The sequence below is a fragment of the Xenopus laevis genome, chromosome 3L (assembly GCF_017654675.1).
Source record: "Xenopus laevis strain J_2021 chromosome 3L, Xenopus_laevis_v10.1, whole genome shotgun sequence".
Lineage (NCBI taxonomy): Eukaryota > Metazoa > Chordata > Amphibia > Anura > Pipidae > Xenopus > Xenopus laevis.
Window position 1 is genome coordinate 130,080,587 of NC_054375.1, and position 23,587 is coordinate 130,104,173.

Sequence of the window (23,587 nt, forward strand, 5' to 3'; positions counted from 1 at the left end):
CTCACCCAATGCCTAACCCAACAAGTGTATTTTTTTTAAAGTTGTAGCTAACCATCTCAGGTCAATTTGTCTGGGACATGGATGTTTACAATTGAGTGCTGTTCTTATATCTACCAGGGAGCTGTTATCTGGTTACCTGCCCATTGTTCTGTTGATGGGCTACTGGGGGGTGGGGTGGGGTGGGAGGAGGGTGGCAGTATCCCTTTAAATGATAGATGATTGTGGGATCTATGACAGCTGGTGGTATTGCTGGTATTAAAACATAGTTTTGAAGAACTTAAAATATTTCAAAATGAATCAGTTAATAGTGCTGATCCAGCAGAATTCTGCACTGAAATCCATTTCTCAAAAGAGAAAACAGATTTTTTTATATTCAGTTTTGAAATCTGACATGGGGCTAGACATTTTGTCAATTTCCCAGCTGCCCCAAGTCATGTGACTTGTACTCTGATAAACTTCAATCACTCTTTACTGCTGTACTGCAAGTTGGAGTGATATCACCCCCTCCCTTTTCCCCCCCAGCAACCAAACAAAAGAACAATGGGAAGGTAACCAGATAACAGCTCCCTAACACAAGATAACAGCTGCCTGGTAGATCTAAGAACAACACTCAATAGTAAAAACCCATGTCCCACTGAGACACATTCAGTTACATTGAGAAGGAAACACAGCAGCCTGCCAGAAAGCATTTCTCTCCTAAAGTGCAGGCACAAGTCACATGACCAGGGGCAGCTAGGAAATTGACAATTCGTCTAGCCCCATGTCAGATTTCAAAATTGATTATAAAAAAATCTATTTGCTCTTTTGAGAAATGTATTTCAGTGCAGAAGTCTGCTGGAACAGCACTATTAACTGATGCGTTTTGAAAAAAACATGTTTTCCTATGACAGGATCCCTTTAACTAATATCACTTGACCATTGCACAGGTATTTGTAATTAACCACAAGTTGCACCAGATTGTGGTCCAGGTTATATTGAACGAAGGAAACAATCTTTCTTACAAACATACACAGATGCCCACCTTAATTGGAGAGTACCACTTTCGAGCAGAGCTTGATTTCGGTAGATTGTTGTTGAGAATCTTCGGTGATGGAAACTCAAATTCTTGCTCTGGCATCTTAACCTTGGCATTTTTTGCTTTCTCAAGCTTAGCCCCCTCTTCTGTTGAACCTCTCTCCCCCCATCGAACCTAGAATTAGAAAAAAGTAACCCAAAAGCTTGTAAGTTATTGTTTTTTCTTTTAGAATCTTGTGTCCAATTGTCTACCGTTCTTGGGTCTAAAAAATTTGCAGCAATCAATGCATTTTATCTTTTAAAATGCCCACTGGTTCTTGTCAGTAAGAACATTGCTATTACTATGTCTATGACTATTCAAGCCTTTATTATTATACATATGTCCATATCTTAACAGTAAACATGAGTTTTATTTGAATTAAACTCAAAGCCATTATACAGAACCTTCCACATGCTGTAAATCAGGAATCTACTCTGAATCTACTCTGAAGTTGGATATGGTTCTAGAGCAGTGATCCCCAACCAGTAGCTCATGAGCAACATGTTGCTCTCCAACCCCTTGGATGTTGCTCCCAGTGGCCTCAAAAGAAGTGCTTATTTTTTAATTCCAGGCTTGGAGGCAAGTTTTGGTTGCATAAAAACCAGGTGCACTACCAAACAGAGCCTCAATGTATGTAGACAATCCACATAGGGGCTACCAAATGGCCAATCACAGCACTTATTTGGCACCACAAGAACAGTTTTCTTGCTAGTGTTGCTCCCCAACGTCTTTTACTTCTGAATGTTGCTCAAGGGTTCAAAAGGTTGGGGATCCCTGTTCCTGGGGGTGCCTATTATGGACTGTCATTGAATATTGGTAGCCCCTATGTTGACTGACAGCCTACAGTAGTCTCTGTGGCAGTACATCTGGTTTTTATGCAACCATGCCTGGAATTCAAAAATAACCACTTGCTTTGAGGCCACTGAGAGCAACGTCCAAGGGGTTTGTGTGCAACATGTTGCTTATGAGCCACTGGTTGGGGATCACTGTTCTAGAGAATTCAATGTTTCAAACAACCTCAAGGAAATTAAGATTTTGTTTGTATGTCTGAAACTTTCCCAAGATGCTGATACATTGTAATGGCTTTGAGCAGATAGGGAACCAACACTAAAGACTAAAGCAATGCTGAGACTGTGGTAACACAAATTTGTGTCCAAGTTTGGTTATGGATTCATGGATTCAAGCATATAACAAATACACTTTAGAGAGCGACAAAATATATTTTCCCCATAGCACTCCACACAGTGGGGCGTGATTTACATGGCTGAAGGATAACTGAAATGCCAAGTAGTTATTTTTGCATCTTTTCCAAGCATATAGTTACCTCCATTCTCTTGATACCTCCAACTCCTCTTCCCCCATAGTAGGATGCATCTACAGTGGGCCATTTTTTCTTGGGAAGACCATCATCGTCTTCTTCCTAAATGTGAAGCAATAGATGGGGTTCAGATAAATTAAGTACTAATAATGCTCTTTAGGGTTCTTCTCCTTGATATCTATCTATATAATCTTTCTACCTGCATAAAGATTTACACAATGCTAAAATTCACAACACACATGCTTTGTGTTTGCTTGTGGTGCAAAAATGTGGCAGATAAATACAACAGTTATCATCCGAGGCTTTTTAGATGTCTAAATGTTTTCCACAGTACATTCCATTCCACCAATAAACAACACTTAAATCTCTGTACTGAAATGGTATCTTATAAAATCCCTCTTGTTGGATCTTGCACAATCAGGTCGACAATTGCGAAAAAATCACTGGTTCAAATAACAAAATTATTGCCAAAGAAGATTCACTTGAAAACAATCCTACTTTCTAGAAGATGACCTCATTTCTGGAAAAATGCCACATGACAGAAACGGATAGTCTTATTTACTTGAAAGCATAGAAAGTTACTAGAATGTAGTCTCGTTCGAAATTGAAAGACTGCCCTATTAATTAGAGCACATACTCACTTCATTGAAGGCACATGGATTCAATAGAATCTTGTCTCATTCACTTTAGGGGAACATACTCACTCAACGTTGTTCAGGGCTGTGCTCTATCTAACATCTGCAATCTTATCTCTTCCTACTTATGATCTTCTTCAAGATCTCACTAGAGCTTCTGCTTCAATGAAAGGCTTTCCATTCTCTCAGATTTTGCCTTGATCTTTCAACCTGTAAATAAAACTTTGCCCCTCACTGTCTCTAGATCTCCAGACCTCATCCTTTATATAATAATGATAAGCCCCATCCATGTATTTCGTTTTATAAACTGATTGCTATATTCAACTCCAAAATGAACTACAGAGTAGTGTGACTTATGGTGAAAGCAGTCAAACCCGCGCCAAAGCATTATCATGTAGATATTATTATACAGGTATAGGATCCATTGTATAGAAAACCATTATCCAGAGAGTTCTGAATTTCAGGAAGGACATCTCCCATAGACACCACTTTGATCAATTAATTAAAATTTTTGTAAAGCGCTCCTTGAGGGCAAAGCACTGTACAGCAAAACAATAAATTAGTAGTAACAAACAAGGGGTCATTGGAATAAAAAGTAACAATAAGTGCATAATTAGAAATACAATTCACATAAATATAAAACACTAGACATTAAGCCCGTTAAATTAACGGGCGCTAGAACACATGTCGTCACATACCTCCCAACATTTTAGAATGGGTAACATTAGTAGGCAGGGCCCCCTTTGTAGCACTGGTGGCCAGGGGGTTAACATTGGTGGCCAGGGGGGGTTAACATTGGTGGCCAGGGGGTGTTAACATAGGTGGCCAGGGGGTTAACATTGGTGGCCAGGGGGTTAACATTGGTGGCCAGGGGGTGTTAACATTGGTGGCCAGGGGGGTTAACATTGGTGGCCAGGGGGGTTAACATTGGTGGCCAGGGGGGTCTTAACATTGGTCGCCAGGGAGGTTAACATTGGTGGCCAGGGGGCATTGGTGGCCAGGGGGGGTTAACATTGGTGGCCAGGGGGGCAGTTAACATTGGTGGCCAGGGGGCATTGGTGGCCAGGGGGGTTAACATTGGTGGCCGGGGGGTGGTAACATTGGTGGCCAGTGGGACTTACCTGTCAAGTTCGCCGGGGCCCTTTCACGCAGTTTCTCTTTAGTGACGTCTTTTTCCTCGGCGGTGGCTTCTTCTTCTCCTTTGGCGGCGGTGGATCCTCTCTTCAGACGGCGGTGGATCCTCTCTTTAGACGGCGTCGGTGGATCTTCTCTTCAGACAGTGGTGGATCCTCTCTTCAGATGCCGGCGGTGGATCCTCTCTTCAGATGCAGGCGGTGGATCCTCTCTTCAGACGCCGGCGGTGGATCCTCTCTTCAGACGCCGGCGGTGGATCCTCTCTTCAGACGCCGGCGGTGGATCCTCTCTTCAGACGCCGGCGGTGGATTCTCTCTTCAGACGCCGGCGGTGGATCCTCTTCAGGCGGCAGTGGATCCTCTTCAGGCGGTGGTGGATCCTCTTCAGGTGGCGGTGGATCCTCTTCAGGCGGCGGTGGATCCTCTTCAGGTGGCAGGCGGCAGATCCTCTCTTCGGACAGATAATTCCAGAAGCTAACGGTCCGTGGGGCACATGCGCAGTTCCAGCAGCTAACGGTCCGTGGGGCACATGCGCAGTAGCGCAATTCCATGGACACAGGGACTGGACGCAGAGACACTTGAACTTTATTATATAGGATATAATTACAATACAGTTTAAGTGCTCAGTGTCAAGGAAACAAAAGGCTAGAGGACCCTACCCCATAGGGCTTACAGTCTAAATGGGAGGGTTATATACAGACACAATTCAGAGGGGTATTAAGGTGCTGTGGGTTACAGTTTGTTACACTGTTATATAAGTGCCAGTTCAGGTGTTATCCAGGTGCTCCCAGAGGTAGTCTTTGAGTTTTGTTTTAAAAACATTGAAGGAGGTGTCTCTCCTGAGAGATTCAGGAATGGCATTCCAAATATAAGGAGTTGCAAGAGAGAAGGGTTTGATACGGGAAACAGCAGTAGTAGTGGGGGGTACAACCAACCGGTTGCTCTGAGAGGAGCGGAGGTTTCGGGCAGGAACATATAGAGAGACAAGAGATGAGATGTAGTTAGGTGCAGAGGAATGAAGGGCTTATTGTAGGCAAACCAATTCTATTGGGTTTAAAGGATTTTTTAGTAGACTTAAAAGTATGGAGATCCAAATTATAGAAAGGTAGGGGACCTGTTATCCAAAATGCTCGGGACCTGGTGTTTTTCGGATAATGGATCTTTCTATGGGGGCAGGGTGCTACATGCAAGATACAGGTGCAAACTGCCAGGTACTGTATATCCCTTTATGTTATTGGAAGGCTGTATGGCTACTAGGAGCACTGTCTTATATTTTTGTAAACATACATGCTCTTTAGAAGACTAGAGGGCAGCATTGATAAATACACACACACTAACTGGAATGGTAGGCTGCTAAAAGATACCATTCCTTATTGGAATATGGTTTCATTAAGAAGACAGCAGCCTGTTGTAATGACATTAGGGATTATTCTAAAGCATTTTTAATTTCATACAAAGGAATGCTTTGGCATTAATAAGTTGGCTCATTCGAAGACAGCAATTTACAGTCTAGCTAAGCTCACATGAATGTATTGTGTAATGTCGGCTCACGTGAAATTAATTGGGTAATATGTTTTGAATTTCAGCTTTTTTTTTTTCACTATAAGACAAAATGTCCCGCAAATGCTTAAATATATTTTATATATAAATATATATCAGTATACTGATGTGTGCATGCAGCTGCCTTGTATGGCCTTAGTGTGGTTTGCAGCCAAATTTTCTGGCAGAGAAAGACAAATGAAAGCAGGTTGTACATTATATTTATCCTTCTCATTCAGTACTGCTCTGTCAAACCCCAAATACTCTGAAATACTTTATATCACTGGATGGGGGGAAATTTGTCAGTGTTAATACATATTGTTGTTCGTGTTTCCTGTTGAGTCAGAGGACAACCTAGAACACTATTTATAAAGGTATGGAAAAACACACCAATAAAATATACATCAGTTTGCTGAATACATTTATAAAACTCTCTAACGGTTTCCAGAGTAGGCAGATTAGATTAGAAAAATGTGCCTTATTTGTTTGCAAAATGTGATTATGCTAACAGAAAGGTATTGCACATATCGGCCTCTGATATCTGTGCTTCCATTATTACAGAGATTGACACTCTTACATTAGTCTCAAAGATTTCCTAGCATTTTGCCACTGTGTGTTTCCCGGAAAAGTTGACAGGGCTCATTTATGAATGAAAACCGTGAATAAGTGCAATTCCAGACACGATTCACCATCTTTTTTTTTAACCCACAATGCAGTGATTATTTTTCTCCCATACCATTCCAGTGCCATTGCGGCTGAGCCCAGCGTTGCTGTTGTTTTCTGCAATTGTGTCCGACGCGTATAAACAAATACAGTTGTTGGTATAAGCTTTGACAAATCAGACACAATTGCACCTAGTGTTTGTCAGAGTGGAGGTTGTCTAATTTCTGGCGTTTAGTGTCAATATGACATTGCAGTTTACTTTATGGACACAAGTCTGCGCATCTCCTTTTTCTTGGAAAAACCTCAAACATACTGCCCCTTTGGCCATAGCCTTCTGAAATTAGTTTTTGGGAATACAGTAGGTTGGGCAGTGTTTGTGGATACCTGGGGCACCTACAGTATTTCTCCAGTGAAGAAAGCAGATTTCACTTACTCTAAAGGGATCTATTTTCTTGGTGACTTTTTTTTTTACACAACATTATCAACTGGCACAAGTAGGCATAAAGTACAGGGCTTCTATCACCTTGAAACTACCCATGCTCCCCAGCTTGCCTGTTCTGAATGTAGCAAGTGCTAGGGGCATTTCATGGGACACCCATGTGTCACCCATCTTCCATCCCTTCTGTATGGATACTAAGAAAGATGCAAATGTTTGAGCTCCATTTTAGAAATACAAATTGTTTTTGGAGTAACATACAGAAATGATTGGGGCAGGTTACAAAGTTCTTTGTGTCCAATTGTTACACTTTGAACTGGAAATCCAGAAAGCTCTGACTTACAAGAAGGCCATCTCTCATAGAAAAAATGTTTTAGTTGGCTAAAGGCATGGAGATCCAAATTACTGATCCCTTATCTGGAAAACCTAGGTCCTGGGCATACCATACTCTGCGTGGAGACTGGTTTGAGAAAGATGCAAAATAGAACTGAAAGAGCATCTGGAATATCCAGCAGTGGCAAAAGCTGAGTTAACCAACTGCTGGTTGGAATATAACTAAGTTGTTGTAGGGTGAGCTGTGCAGTAACGTAGTAATACCTTAGATTCAACCAATCATGGATTGGAATGTACAACCTCTCCAGTTCTAAAGAAACAGCTTTATGCAACATGATGATCACATAGCCAATAGGAATGCAGTTTAATGTTCTAAAAAGCAACTAGTATATGCTAAATGATAATCACGTAACCAATGAGAATACAGTCAGCTATGTACAAGTATAGTTATGGGACCATTTATCCAGAATACTCTGGACTTTTCCAGATATATTTACATAATTTGGATCTCCATACCTTAAGTTTATTATAAAATCATGTAAACATGAAATACACCCAATAGACTGGTTTTGCTTCCAATAAGGATTAATTATATTTTAGTTTGGATCAAGTACAAGATACTGTTTTATTATTGCAGAGAAAAATTTCAATTATTTGGATAAAATTGGAGGCTATGGGATACAGCCTTTCCGTAATTTGGAGCATTCTGTATAACCGGTTTCCTGATAACAGGTCCCCTACCTGCAGTCCATATGAGTTACTTCATCTTTTTAAATGGTGACATTCAAAATAGTTTATCTTTATGCATAAATTCAAAATGTTAAAAATAAAATAGAAAAATGAGTTGGAGTGTTGTTAGCAGGCCCATAATCCATTATTGAGCCAAAAAACACCAAGCTAAAAATTCACTTGCACATAGCAGCTATGATTCAAAGTGGACCAATCGTGGGCTTTTAATTGCAAGGTATAACTCAATAAGTGGATGAGTTGTAAATGCAAAACTAAACACAAATAAAGAAAGCTGTAAAAGTGCTGCCCAGGTAATTATTTCCACCAGAGCAAAGAGTGAACAACTAAACACGTGTACAACATACGCACCATATAATCCCCCATCCCAGGGAAAAAAAAAATCAAAGAGCAGTGCATAACAAACATATATAAAAGCAGAAAGAGAACATACGTACCGGACACTGAAATAAGCAAAAACCATATGCTTCTAAACCCACAAAATCAATCCCAGAAGAACAGCAGCATATGCCATAAAGATGAATGACTTTCCCAAAACTCTACATATACATTTGATTCAAATAGTAATGAAAATGTTTCTGACAGACAGGCCAAGGTAACTACTCGCTGCTTTAAAATGTTGAAAATGTTGGACAGGGGGTGCAAAATGGCTTCAACCAGATCTACAACTGAAATTTACAACGATTCACCAGTGGCTGGGGGAATATATCAGGCTGAGTGTTCAAGCAACGAGGAAACTGCAAACTGGGGGTTTGTTTTCAGACAAGCTTGAGCCCTGCGCCCAACCAAAAGCAAGTTGAATGTAGAGTGTTACATAGTGAGGGGTTTAAATGGCAGTTGTAGCAGCACAATAATAATTCTTACTGCCAGTCCTAACAAGAATAAATTTCATGCCATTGTGAAATCATTTACTCTACAGTGCGTCACAAAGTTGAAATCCAGTGAGTACAATGAAAAGGGGCCCTCCAGGCACTCTAGGAAATCCTAGAAAAATGTAAAAAACTGTTTATTGAGATTACAATAAAAAAATAAACATTTCTCAATGGCCCTACGCATTTCTCACTCTGGGGATTATTTACTAAAATCTGTATTTATCTCATCAATGACACTTAGGGAGTTATTTACTCAAATACCGAATTTATCTCATTTTATTAAAAAAAAAAAAAAAAAAAACAAGACCAAACTTCCATGTCCGATTTTAGTTTATTTATAAATAAAGAAACTTGATTTAATCGTATCTCGGAAAAGCTTGATAAAATGGAGCCAAAACCTGAATTGCTCAAATCTTTCTGGCTTTTTTCCCCGAATTGCTCAAATTTTTTTGGTTTTTGGGCTAAACCCAGCGCAGACCACGATAACTTCAAATTAAGATAGGTGCCTCTCCCAGGTCAGGTCTGAGATAGCGGATTTTCGGATTCTTGCTTTTTGCAGTATCAGGGTATAATAAATCTCGTAAAAATTAAAGTTTTCTCGAGATTTTAACATTCAGATTTTAATATATAACCCCTGTAATGATGGGCTACTCCACCTTTTCTAACCTTGTGGATTTCCTAGAGTGTTTGGAGGCCTCCTTTTCATTGACGGTTTTCTGCTCCCTGAGCTGAGGGTCTGCAGACCACTGTTTCTATTTGTTGAGTTACTTGTGGCACCTTCCTTGTTGGTTATTAGAACAAAGCTTGTGGGTAAACGATGGGCTTGAGACTGTAGGGGTCTTGTGCCTCCTGAAACTGCATACTGCACCCAACAACAGATTTCCAATCCATTTTGTAAATGACCCCGGTAATAATATGCTTAAGATAAGTTATGTAAACGGCAAAAATATCGGCCGTTGTACTTTTTCACATTGTGTTCCTTCTTCCTTGAGAGTGAGCGTGTGCCCATGAGAAAGAACATGGAAGTGTCATCTGCCTCTCTCTTTCCCTGGTATCTCTTATGTTTAAGTTTCCATTCTTTCTGTCTCTTCCCCTCGCTGTTTTGCTTCTTCCCTTCTCCTCAGACACAGACAGAGCTTCTCACAACAGGAAATGCCAGAACTGAGGAATCTTCCCCACAAGTCAGAATGATTTCAGCTTTCTACCTGAGAATACAACACACCCAGCGCTCTCCATTGCTCACAGCTGCCCTCATACTTTACATTGATCAAAAGCTCAGAGACATTATAGTTGTTATTAGTAGGAACTACCTACATACATATTTACCATCCCAGATGTGCTGGAAGCCAATGTGGTCACTACATACGTTCCACTGTGGTATAAAAATGGCCGGAACATTCTTTAATGAATTTTTAATACAAGCACTTGGGCTATGGCCCAGCACAATGTAAATCACGTGCTTCTTGCCCAGCCTTGGTACATATTCCAGAACTGGCTTTTGATGGCAAAACAATATTTTTGTTTTGTTGCTTTGTCTTTATTTTATTTTTTTTAGCAGCCTTAAAGGGGTTGTTCACCTTTAAATGAACTTTTAGTATGATGTTGAGAGTGATATTCTGAGACAATTTGTAATTGGTTTTCATTTTTTATTATTTGGGGGTTTTTTTTGGGGTTATTCCGCAGCTCTCCAGTTTGCAGTTTCAGCAGTCTGGTTACCCTAGCAACCTTGCATTGATTTGCATAAGAGACTGGAATATGAACAGGAGAGGCCTGAATAGAAACATGAGTGATAAAAAGTAGCGATAACAATGCATTTGTTATTTAGATGGGGTCAGCGACCCCAATTTCAAAGCTAGAAAGAATCAAAAGAAGGAGGCAAATAATTCAAAACAAAAAGAAAAAATGAAGACCAACTGAAAAGTTGCTTAGAACTGGCCATTCTATCACATACTAATAGTTAACTTAAAGGTGAACCACCCCTTTAAAGGGCATGTAAAGTCTAGAAAAGAAAGACTAGAAATGCTGTATTTTGTATACTAAATATAAACATGAACTTACTGCACCACAACAAACAAAGCTGCTTGAGTTCTGCATGAAGATGTAGGAGATTGAAGATAGGTTTCTTTTTCATTATATAAAGTAAAAATGGAATGGGAACGAAAATCGTTCGATTTTAGCGACCGAATGGTCGAATGGTCGAACGATTTTGACGCGAACGTCTATTGGCGAACGTCGCGCGACGTTCGCGAACTTACGGCGGACGCGAACAGCCGATGTTCGCGCGAACAAGTTCACCGCAGAACAGTTCGCTACATCCCTACTCCCATTATTCAATCAGCAATAAATCAGCAGGTAGAATGTATTTGTCACCTGTTTAAAAGCAAACATCTTATTTGTTAACATGGGTTACTCCTACTGGGCAAACTTAGTGCCTGTTATTACATGGGGGGGTTAAGGCATGGCACAAGTGAAGACACAACATGATTTCACATGACATTTTGGACATGAGGCCCTTGATTTTATCAATAATTAAGTGCTGTATGGATCTGCAATCACCGGGGCTCATTTATCAACACTGGGCAAATTTGCCCATGGGCAGTTACCTATAGCAACCAATCAGTGATTAGCTTTTTAAAGCCAGCTGCAAGTAGAACAATGAATGCAACAATTTGATTGGTTGCCATGGGTAACTGCCCATGGGCAAATTTGCCCAGTGTTGATAAATGACCCCCGGTCAGCTCTGGGCTGGCTTTAGAGCATGGCACTTGGGTCAAAATGATGATAAAAGAAAAAGGACATATTATATTGTTAAACAATGGCTAGGGATGTCCAAACTGACCCCTTTGGCTGTTGATGTACAAATTCCAGCATCCCATCAACAACTAAAGTTTGCCAACGAGGATACTGGAAGCTGTAGTTCAATGACTGCTTAGCCTGACATTTTTTTACATTAGATAGCACCAAAAAGGGGAAAGTTATACTCGCCACTAAATTTTAAACCACTAGACAGAGGCGCAAAGAGGCTACAACCAGAAAATTCATGCAAATAAAGACAAGAAGTCTCCTGTATTCACATATCATAACCATCTATTAAATGCACTCCCCTTTAAATAGTTCATTTAAAGGAGAGAGGTTTTTTTTACTAGCTCAATGGCCAAAATGTCTTAAAGGGCATGTAAAGTCTAAAATAGAATAAGGCTAAAAATGCTGAATTTTGTATACTTAATATAAACATGAACTTACTGCACCACAAGCCTAATCAAACAAATTATTTATGCTTTCAAAGTTGGCTACAGAGGGTCACCATCTTGTAACTTTGTTAAACATCTTTGCAAGACTAAGACTATGCACATGCTCAGTGTGGTCTGGGCTGCTTAGGGATCATCATAAACAAAGCTGCTTGAGTTCTGCATGGCTGGGAAGTAAGGCGGGGGCTTCCCCTGCTGTTCATAAGTATGATTGTTTCCCTGCTCAGCAGTTAGGGACCATCTGACAATTCCTATCCACAGCAGTAAATGAAGGGAGAATTTCACTGCATACAGTCAGGTTTCTTATAAAAACAGTTTTTAATTAAAGTATATTGGAGATAGGTTTCTTTTTCATTAAAGAAAGTAAAAATAAAGTCCCATTTTTACTTTACATGCCCTTTAATGTCTATATATATCGATAATCAGGGTCGGATTTATATTATGTGCACCCACATCAGCTCCATCCCCTGCTCCACTCGCACCCGACCCTCTCCTCCCCTGCACCCGACCCACTCTCAACCTGCTCCCCCATACCTGACTCGCTCCTCTCACACAGCCCCATTGCTCATCTCTATCACTAGTTCTGTGTTTGCCAGTGCTGGGGACTAGATGGGGGCGGCAGATTCAAACTGCCAAATCTCCTGCGCTCAGTCCCAAGTTCAAAAATGGCCAGCGGGCAACATGCTGCCCTAGGCCCGGGCCTTTCTGGCCTGCCCACAAAACCGGTCCTGTCGATAATGGATGTGTGCAGAGGACCTCTTCCCTTGTTCCCATTAGATTACACCCCAGCATTCCTGCAGTGCCAGGACACATTTCTGGCTTGAACTGTCGTAACCCCCCCCTATAAAAATACTAGACACAACTTGCACCCAATTTGTGTCAAAATGCAAGTGCAATTGCAGCAGAAACAACTTGGAGAGCAGCTCTAGTAATGCTGCAATTATGGTAAAACTGCAATATAGGGAAAAATACATTGCAAAAATGCACTTTGCACACTGCACTTGCATTTGTAAATAGCCCTTTATATCTGCCTTCTAATGTCTGATCAAAGTGGTTTATTGGTAAACATTAATGCATGGTTCACCTGTAATAAAGTTTTGGATACCTTCTTTGCAGAGCAAGGACACATCAATAGAAGAGATTTAGGAAAAGTTCATATCCCTGTTCTCTCTTGGAACCAGATGAAAGTTGTCAACTTTGCAACCCAGGATTTTGTGTAGAATACAAGAGTTCCCTCATTTTAATCACGGATGTCTGTTATTGTTGGAGATTTCAACATAAAAGGAGTTAATAAAGATGTGTAATAAACAGCTTTGGCAGGCATTTTCAGTCCTTATCTATGGGTAGCGGATCATTGGCCTTATCCCATAATCTCATAACACATGACATCAAAAGTTTTTTTATCATGTATAAAATGACTTGATAAATATCTATCCCAGCATTCCTGGATATACATGAAGTAATTGCATAAGAACCAATTATACACACACATTTCCTTTCCAGTGATTGTGTTATTAAACATAGCAGCGGAGCCTTAATTAGCTCTGAGGTTGCAATCCACACCCTCTACTCTTCCATAAACCATTCCTCTCATCTGTTCCTAATCAGCAAAGCCTCTCTTTCTTTTCACTTTCTGATGGGAAGTGGAAAACATTTACTTTCCATTCTTGAAAAAAATGTAATACAAGCTATTATATTTAGGATTTTCCTCTCTGCACGGTAGGGACTCATTCTGAAAAGGGTTTCCCAGATTCATTGTCAGATGTTCATGAAAGCTGGAAAGAGAAATGTCCAAAAGGCAAAGTAAACCAATGTTTATCTGACTAAAATAAAATGCCTGGTTAATATCATGTATCTGGTATATGGATATCACTGGGGTTGGCAGTTAGGCATGAGTTAGTCTGGGAAACTGCATGATGTATGGGTTTAGCACCAATACAATAGACAGTAACATTATTTGTGTTATATGATTGAATTAAACAGTGGCATAAACAGATGTTACTGGGCCCTGCAGCAAAACCATTTTAGGGCACCAAAACTTCTTGGAGAACACAAGTTCTGCAAATTTATATTTAGTTGTTTAACAGATGGGCCCTGCTACAACCATGGCACCCCAATATTTATGGAGTCTACTTTGCCAGTTTTTATAAAAATATTTTTCTAAACAGCAAAGCTTTTCAGGGTCATTTAACAACATTTGCTACTTTTTACTTGGCATTGACATCTGGAAAGACTTCTCTAGATTTTCCTGTGCTTTATTTACGCATAAAACTATTATTATTTGTTCTGAAAGCAATACAGTGACCATCAGTGAAAATGACAGCGCCATAGAGCGACTACTTGGAGTAGAAAAAATGGAAATGAATGAACCCCAATAGATGAACCCCAAACTGCTAAGCTCAAAAGTTACTACAAAGATTCTTATAATTGCAATCAGTGATCATCAAACAGCTGTAGAAGAGAAATCTTCTAATAGTCCTACAACTGCAGCCTAAACTACTAGAGGTATTGCCCAAAAATAGTACCTACCTATTACCTATTATTTTTCAAGGTGGTTATAACACCTAAAGGTACTTGTCAGTGACTTGTCATAAATTACCTTCTAAATGTTTAAACCACAGCAACAGTAATTGCTAGGATTTTGCAGGATGTAGCCATGTCGAGTCCTACAGGAGTTAAAGATAGGGAGGACCTCATGTAAGAGTCCTGCGCGGAACCAATTTGTTAAACCGAAACCCAACCCACGACCTGCATACTTATCCTCTTGGACCCGCTACTCGACCTGCAAGTACCTTATTCGCAACCTTATCCGCGACCCACTGACAATCAAGAAACAGGAAGTTCTGTCATTGTAAACTGGAAGTGACATCATTAGAAGTAGCCATGATCAGAAAAATGGAGTAAAACAGGAAGTGCTGTCATTGTAAACCGGAAGTAACATCATTAGAAGTAGGTGTAATCATAAAAAAAGGAGCAAAACTCACTATTGAGAAGACCTGCAACCCGACACGTGACCCGCAAACCCGGAGAACCGCAGACCCGCATCTAAACCCATACCCGAATCTTCTACCTGCAACCCGCAGGGTACTGCAGGTTTTTTGCGGGTAACATATCATTTGTTCAATATGGTACCAGTGATAAATGTTTGCAGTATGTTTGCAATTGCAAGGACGATAGATGTTTGTGCAATAAAGTAAAGAGATATTTTACCGCTGTCTGGAGTCCTGTTGAGTGCGTGCCAAACTGACGATTTCCATGCAATTGCAAGGAGTCTGACTGGTAAAAAAGGAGAGTTGGAGGTGCTGGTGCTGGAGGGAAAATATGATGTGATTGGTGTGGCCAAAACATGGCTGAATGAGTCGCATGACTGAGCAGTTAATATCAGCGGCTATACTTTGTTTCGAAGGGACAGAGGTAGTAGAAAAGGAGGATGGGTATGTCTGTATGTTAGGCAGGGTTTAAAAGCTTAGGAGGTGATGTAAGAAAATGAGGGGACAGTAGTCTTATGGGTGGAGTTCTTCACAAATTGTAAGGAGTCCAGCAAATTAATTGTAGGAGTCGCCAAAGACTCCCTAATGTACAGTAAGTGAGGAGGCTAAGCTCCTGATGCAAATAGAAAAGGCTGCTAGTTTGGGTAAAGTAATGATAATGGGGGATTTTAATTACCCAGATATTGACTGAAGCAACAGTACTGCCAGATCAGTTAATGGGAACAAGTTTACAAACTTGTTGCATGACAATTGTATGGCACAGGTTGTTGAAGAGCCAACCAGAAACAATGCTATTCTGGATCTAGTGATCTCTAATGACCCAGAACTTATAGCAAATGTGCAACTCATTGAACCACTGGGTAATAGTGACCATAATGTTATATCATTTAATGTCTTGTGCAAAAAACAAATATATACTGGGGCAACAAAAAACATGAATTTCAGAAAAGTTAATTTTAGTGCCTTGAGGGCTGCCCTTCAGAGCATTGATCGGGGCATTAGGTTTTTAGCTAAAAACACAGAACAGAAATGATTGTCATTTAAAATGATATTGAATCGTTGAATAAATTACTCAATTTATTCCCTTAAGAAGTAAATGTAGAAGCTCTAAGAATCACCATATGTGGCTTAATATAGAAGTAAAGAAGTTAATAGGAAAGAAGAGAAAGTCATTTAAAAACGACAAGTCTGTTGGGACAGAAGCTGAATTTAATGAATATAAACACTATAATAAGTGTTGTAAAACAGCAACCTGGAAGACAACGAATGGTAATGAAGAGTGCAGAGAGGCTAAGACTAAACCCAAAAAGTGTTTTAAGTATATTAATAGTAAAAAGATGCTGGTTGAGAGTATTGCTCCTTTAAGTAATTGTACCACTATGGTTATAACAGATACAGAAAAGACATGTGCTAAATCAGTTCTTTTCTTCAGTGTATACAATAGAGGAGTCTGAGTTCCCAGGCTCACTTCATAGCTGCACTGATGGCTCAGCTCAATCTAGTCAGTGGCTGACTCAGGATATGATTCATAAAGCTTTAATAGAAATTATTGTAAACAAAGTAGGATAGGTCATGTCAGACAAATCTGCTTTTTATGATGAAGTAAGATGCTGGACAGTGTGGGCAGTAGATGTGATCTATTTGGATTTTGGCAAAGCGTTTGATACTGTGCCCTACAAAATGACTTCTTTCTAAACTAAGGTCTGTTGGGCTTAATGAAGTCGTTTGCACATGGATAGGAAACTGGCTACAGGATTGGGTACAGAGGGTGGTTGTTAATGGGACATTCTCTACTTGGAGTAAGGTTCTTAGTGGGGTCCCTCAGGGCTCGGTATTGGGCCCGCTTTAATTTAACTTGTTTATTAATGACTTAAGGGAGGGTATTGTAAATAATAAGTATCAGTGTTTGTAGATGACACAAAACTATCCAGCCCAATTAATTCCATCCAGGATGGATCCTTGCAACATGATCTTGACAAACTGGCAATCTGGGCAGCTAAGTGGCAAATGAGATTCAATGTTGATAAATGTAAAGTCATGCACCTGGGATGTAAAAATATCCAAGCCACTTATACCCTTAATGGGACTGCACTAGGCAAATCCATTATGGAAAAGGACCTTGGAGTCATTGTAGATAATAGTGATGGGCAATTTTGCGCCGTTTCGCTTTGCTGAAAAAATTTGCGAACTGCGCCGTTTTTGACGCCAGCGTCTATTTTTTGACACGGACGCCCTTTTTTGGCAAAAATGAGCCGGCCAATTTGCGCCTGGCGAATAAATTCGCCCATCACTACTAATAAACTTGGCTGTAGCAAGCAATGCCAGTCAGCAGCATCAAGGGCAAATAAGGTCTTGAGCTGTATTAAAAGGGGCATAGAGTCACGGGAGGAGGGGGTCATTCTTCCACTGTATAGAGCACTTGTAAGGCCCCATCTAGAATATGCCGTACAATTTTGGTCTCTATCACTCAAACAGGACATTATTGTATTAGAGAGGGTACAGAGAAGGGCAACTAAGCTGGTAAAAGGTATTGAAAATCTTAGCTATGAGGAAAGACTGGCCAAATTGGGGATGTTCACGCTGGAGAAGAGGCGCTTAAGGGGTGATATGATAACTATGTATAAATATATAAGGGGATCATATAATAATCTCTCTAATGCTTTATTTACCAGTAGGTCTTTCCAGCTGACACAAGGTCACCCATTCTGATTAGAAGAAAAGAGGTTCCGCCTAAATATTTGGAAGGGTTTTCTACTGTGAGAGCTGTAAAGATGTGGAACTCTCTCCCTGAATCAGTTGTACAGGCTGATACATTAAATAGTTTTGAAAAGGGGTTGGATGGCTTTTTAGCCAGTGAGGGAATACAGGGTTATGGGAAATAGCTCATGGTCTAAGTTGATCCAGGGACTAGTCTGATTGCCATTTTGGAGTCAGAAAGGATTTTGTCCCCCTCTAAGTAAAATTGGAGAGGCTTCAGTTGGGTTTTTTGCCTTCCTCTGGATCAACAAGCAGTTAAGCAGGTTAAAAAAAAGTTAAAAGGTTGAACTTGATGGACGTGTGTATTTTTTCAACCTCACTTACTATGTTACCAGGAAGTAGAAGAATCCCTTGCACCCAACTCATAATCTGCAAGGAAACCTTCTATTTATTCCTTTCCCATAAATATCTTAATTGCATACATGTCACAGCGTTACAGATTTGGGATACACAAAGCTCTATATTCAGTACTATGGACAGCAGCCTATTCTTGCGCTTTGGTTTCTCATTTTGGAGCCGCTAATGATTGGTGCAATACATGGGTGGTGTCAATTACCAACAGTGCACACATTAAAGGCTTCTGCATTTGTTTTGTCCATAATATTCTATAAAGGTCTTATTTATTTAAAATGAAGTGAGATGTGGATCAGAAAGGGCTCCACACTTTAACAATTGTGTTTAACAAGGAAGTGAATACAGGGTGCTAGCCCCAGGGTGTTATTGCCAATTTTATAACAAAAGAGGTAGTAATGGAAAGAACCTCAGCTACCTCCTCCCTACCCAAAGAATCCTTATGCTGGTCACATACTTGAAACATTTTGTGTAACCAACTCATCAACCCACATGCTGACTAAATGGATATTTGTATAATATGGCAAGAAAGACAGTTGCGGAACTACCTGGGGAGCAGGGGGTGCGAGCGGGCCAGGTCCCGCACCCCCTCAGGGCCCCCCAGGCAGCCCGTGCGCCACTGAAAATGCGGCTGTACGGAGGGGGCGGGGCCCGGCTGCGCTTCATACACCAGGGCCCGCCCCCCTCTAGTGACGCTACTGAAGAACGAAGGTTTTAAAGAAACAGCACATGTGCTATATTTCACGGTGGAGAGATTAGCCCTTTAATTGTCACCGCCTGTTCTAAGGGGTAAGCTCCCCAACATGAAACATGGTGTGTGTATGGTTCTTTTAAAACTTTCTTTGCTGCTGCACTTCTTTTGTATTGGTGTAGTGATGGGCTAATTTATTCGGCAGGCGCGAATTTGCGGCAAATTCCCGCGATTCACCACCATGAATTCCCGCGATTCGCCGCCGGCGAATAAATTTGTGAAACCGCAGACAAAATTTGCCAGTGAAAATTAGCCGGCGTCAAAAAAAACTTGACGCCCGCGTGAAAATTTTTGCAGCGGTTTCGTGAATTTATTAATTTTGCGGGAAATTCGCAAATTTTTCGGCAAAGCAAAACGCCCAAAATTCGCCCATCACTAATTGGGTGTATTGCTGGATGTGCAGTGATATAACCATTTGTATCTGTATATTTAAGCCACACATCAATTGATCTAACCACATTGATCCAACGGATTGGCTTGAGAGTAATGATGCACAAAAGAGCAGCCTTGAATTTGTGATTTGGGCTATGAACCTTATATCTGGATATCAGTTGGAGTAACTCTACCAGGCAAGTTGCTGTGTAGAGAATACACATACAGCAAAACATATAGGGAGGTGGGCAGAAATGTAATGAACCTTAAGAAGAATCTGTATCTGTGGCGAGCTTTAAGCCTAGTGACAGTCATAATACAGTAAGATTTTACATAGTTTTGCAGTATAGGATACAGGGTATGGCCAGTTACAGTACAAAGGCACAGACACTCTCATTTATCAGCATGCAATACAGTAAATAGATAGCTTTAGTTATGCGGCATAGGGAAGCAATATCTTCAATTGAATATTAAATATTTACTTTTTGAAGTTATATAAAACATTGCTGCATCCCATGACTTCAGACAAAATAAGGGCTGTGCTATTTTATTGCCTTGAGAAATTCCTACAATGATCATTATAATAATATTTAAGGTCCCCTCACTGGGGATTCAAGAAACTACTCTATCTTGGATCTTCTCCTGTCTTTCTCCTTCGTTGTTTCCTATACAGCCTCCACCTTCACTCTTTTGTAATCCTTCAGTTGGGGTAATACAAAACTCTGTTCTAGGATCCCTCCTATTCTCAATCTATACTTCTGGTCTTGATCAGCTAATTAACTAACTTGGGTTTCAGCAGTGTCTATATGCAGTTGATACTCAAATCGACCTCTCTTCTACGGACCTGCCCTCACTTTAAGCTTGTGTCACTGTCATCTAACATCAGTTTCTACATTTCTGTTCTCTCCTTGCCTAAATCAACATGGACAAAATGGATCTGGTCATCTTCCCACCTTCCAACTCTGTTGTCCTGCCTGACATCACCGTCAGTGTGGAAAATAACAATATAACCCCAGTACAATAAGTCCACTGTCTAGAAGTCATTTGACTGTGCCCTATAATTTATTCTCCACATTGAAACATTCACTAAATGCCACTTTTTTCTCATCCATGCCCTTGCCATATCTCCCTTAGACTAACTCACTGCTCTGTGTGCTCCCCCTATCTAAAATGACCCCACTCCAATCCATCATGAACTCTGCCGCCAGACTCATACACACAAGTGCTGCCCCTCTCTGCCAGTCACTACACTGGTTGCCTGTCATGTACAATTTCAAATGGTCACTTAAAACTCATTGTAGTCTGTAACTTAAGCCCTCAGCAACATGACTACCCAGCTTTCTTGAGCAGAGCTCCTCCCTACTTGAAAAATGTTTGTGTGTATACATTAACCATTTAGCCTTGTATTTAATCTTTAAAGTGATACGTAAATTATGGTGCTATATAGATAATAAGTATAGAAGAGGGAATATTTAATTATGACAGATATTTGGCATATATTGTACAGGGTTAGAATTGTAGATACAAGTTATGTGTAGAAATGTCTACGTAAATTAATTGGGATTTGGGTGTGTATGAGGCTCATAGCATTCTGCACAATACACAGTTGATCTCTGGCTTACAAACATTTTTTCCTTGGGAATGACTTAAAATTGAGAATTTTATGATACATATGAGCACATCTGGGTGGGCCCTTAGAAAGTCATATACACCTTCAGTGATCACTATAGTAATCCTTTAGATTTACTGTGCATTCTGTATTGTATATAAGCAAAGCATAGTGCTAGAAGTCAGTTATTCACTATTAAGCTCCACTGGGACAGGGACTTATGTGAATAATATATTATCTCTGCTGTGTAAAACCACTGTTTTTTTCTATTGAAAATGTCTGTTGTGTATTTTGTGTTTGGAGGAGTCTAGCAATCCAGTAGTCGCTAGAATTCTGTGGATCTTGGCAGTATTAGTATAATAGAGAGGTAGATAGGCAGTCCTTGCTGGGAAGCTCTGCTCTGAGAAAATATGTGTTCCAAACAGAGGCTCTGCAAGTAATTTTAGAGCATAATTAAGAATTTCCTTTTAGCTTGAACTGAAATCTACAGCAGAAAGCCAAGAAACTGTGTTAATCACTCATCTAAGAAGCTGACAGTGGACAATATAAAGTCTGCCACAGAGAGGTTGTGTATTTGATACAATATGGAAATTCCTAACTGAAATGTAATTATGGGGCTGAATCTCTGAGCTCAGAATGATTCTGGAGAGGGACCTGTAACTGATGATATGAGTGCTACTACATTGTGGAGTAATGTAAGCACAGTTCATCTACATCTTCTCTAATTTGCTCTATATCCTACAGCAACTAATCATGTTTGCTTGCAGGCAGCAGGTCAGGAAATAATACCTGATGATTGGTTGCTACGGGCTTTTAGAACTGGAGTAAACTTTGTCCCTGTAGTGACATTATCCCTTACGACTCTTTCCCAGGAAAATTAATGGAAGTTGATGAGACGGATCAAATGCTTTTATTTTGCTCAAAAAATATGGTTCTTGGGGCACCTTGTTGTATGCATAATGGTACTTCCTACTCACTCCCAAAAGCCCATTTTGAACCTCAGTTAGGGTAAAAATGGGGGTGAATATGTATTTGTAGCCATAGATAATTATGGTATCAATGGGTGGATGTCAATGTGATGAACCCATAGGCAGAGACACTTGCAACTAACTAAAGCCTCAGTTAGGTTATAATATGGGGTGATTATATATTTGTATAAATAAAATCTTGCTTTCCGTAGGCCAAGGCTTTTGTCACATGTCTCACAAATCTCATATCAATATTTTTCTGTATCTATTCTATACTTATTCTTAGAGCTAAGCGAGACCAAGACCAAAGGTTGCATCTTCAATCTCAGCAGAACCAAAACCAAATCGTGTGACTTCAAAGCGCTAAATAATGCAGTTATATGCAGATTAGGATTTGTATTTAGTTCAACATTAATCTTGCTTTTTTTGTGAAATAATGGATTCGCTGAATTCCTAGTTTAGCTAAGATTGTGGCTGGGGAATGGTGGATCAGGATCCTGAACACTTTCTTAGCTCCGAACAGCAGCTTCACATATTTCTGTCTATAAAAGTGAAATATATTCAAGTGCTAGAGAATAGGCACGCAGAAATATTGTTTAATCCTGTTATGACTCTTCTGTAGGGAAATTATAGGCAGTGCAGCTCTCTATCATATGCAGTCTGAGCTACTCCTGCTTGCCCGTGCATGCACAGCTACCTGGGATTATGATAATAAAATTGTAACCAAGCTGGAAAACATGTCTAGGAGGGGTCATGAATAGGTTCCGGCTGATTCAGCATCTGCGGTAAGTAAATCTGCCCACAGCTAAATATGTGGAATAATTATAATGAAAATAATGAAACCCAAAAGGTAGGTTTTAACAACAACAAAATACAAATGCATTTAACTACTCTAGGAAGCATGGAGTATGGTTATAAAGAATACCCTGCTCACAGTAAATGTTTTATCTGTGCCAGCAAATAATGTGACTTATAAATAAACAATGGCAAAGTCATTCACTTAGTAAGTTCATTAGTAACCCTGAGCAGCCAATCGTAAGTTAGAAAAATCATAGGAAAAATCTGATTGCTTCCTGAGCCCTCTTGGGTAATTATATAATATCCATTGTGAAAAATAGAGATGGAAAATATAAGATATTTGTTTCCTTGACTGGTAGATAAGTTAAAAAAGAACCAAACATCAGGAAAGGAATACTGTGTCCTGCCTGAGGAACCTGTGTGACTATTAACCAGTGGGTTTTTCAGGGCACTGAAGCAAAGCAGGAATAAAGAGATGAAGAGAAACAGCTGAGCAGAACAATATGTAGGAAATAACACATTAATGAAAGTAAAAACCCACAAGTGCTTTGAACAGAAATGTAGGAGAAATATACAGATTCCAGATGCGATCGACTCCTGAACAATTCCAACTTAAAGGGGTGGTTCACTTTAAGGGGCAAATTTATACACCTCCGAATTTGCTCCAGTGTTGCCTTCACCGCACTTCGCCAGGTGTAGATTCGCCAGGGCTGCGTAAATTACCGAAGATCCGAAGTTGCGCACAAGTTACCGACCGTTTGCGAAGTTGCGATATTGATGTTACGATCAGCGGTTCAAAGTTACGCTAGCGATCAGAAATTTGCATACGGCGTGCAGTTTAAGTACAATGGCCGTATGTGCAGCAGAAAATACATTACACTACACAAGGCCAGGGAACCTTAATAAATGTGTTCTAATGCCCTACACATGTGCCCACTGTATAGTTTAGGTGCCATATGTTATCAAATGTAGGGGGGGGGAAGGAGGGTACTCTAAAAAAAATGTTGCTCTTT

General features: G+C 40.2%; 1 protein-coding gene across 1 annotated transcript in view; it reads right to left on the reverse strand.

The window, feature by feature from the left end:
- The window catches only part of antxr1.L (ANTXR cell adhesion molecule 1 L homeolog), a 110,304-nt gene that overhangs the window by 20,982 nt on the left and 65,735 nt on the right, over positions 1-23,587 (reverse strand). Inside the window, exons 15-16 of the mRNA XM_018253412.2 lie at positions 2,379-2,474; positions 1,022-1,189 (exon numbers count right to left, since the gene is read on the reverse strand). Of these exons, the coding sequence (XP_018108901.1) occupies positions 1,022-1,189; positions 2,379-2,474 (264 nt within the window). The remainder of the gene's footprint in view (positions 1-1,021; positions 1,190-2,378; positions 2,475-23,587) is intronic.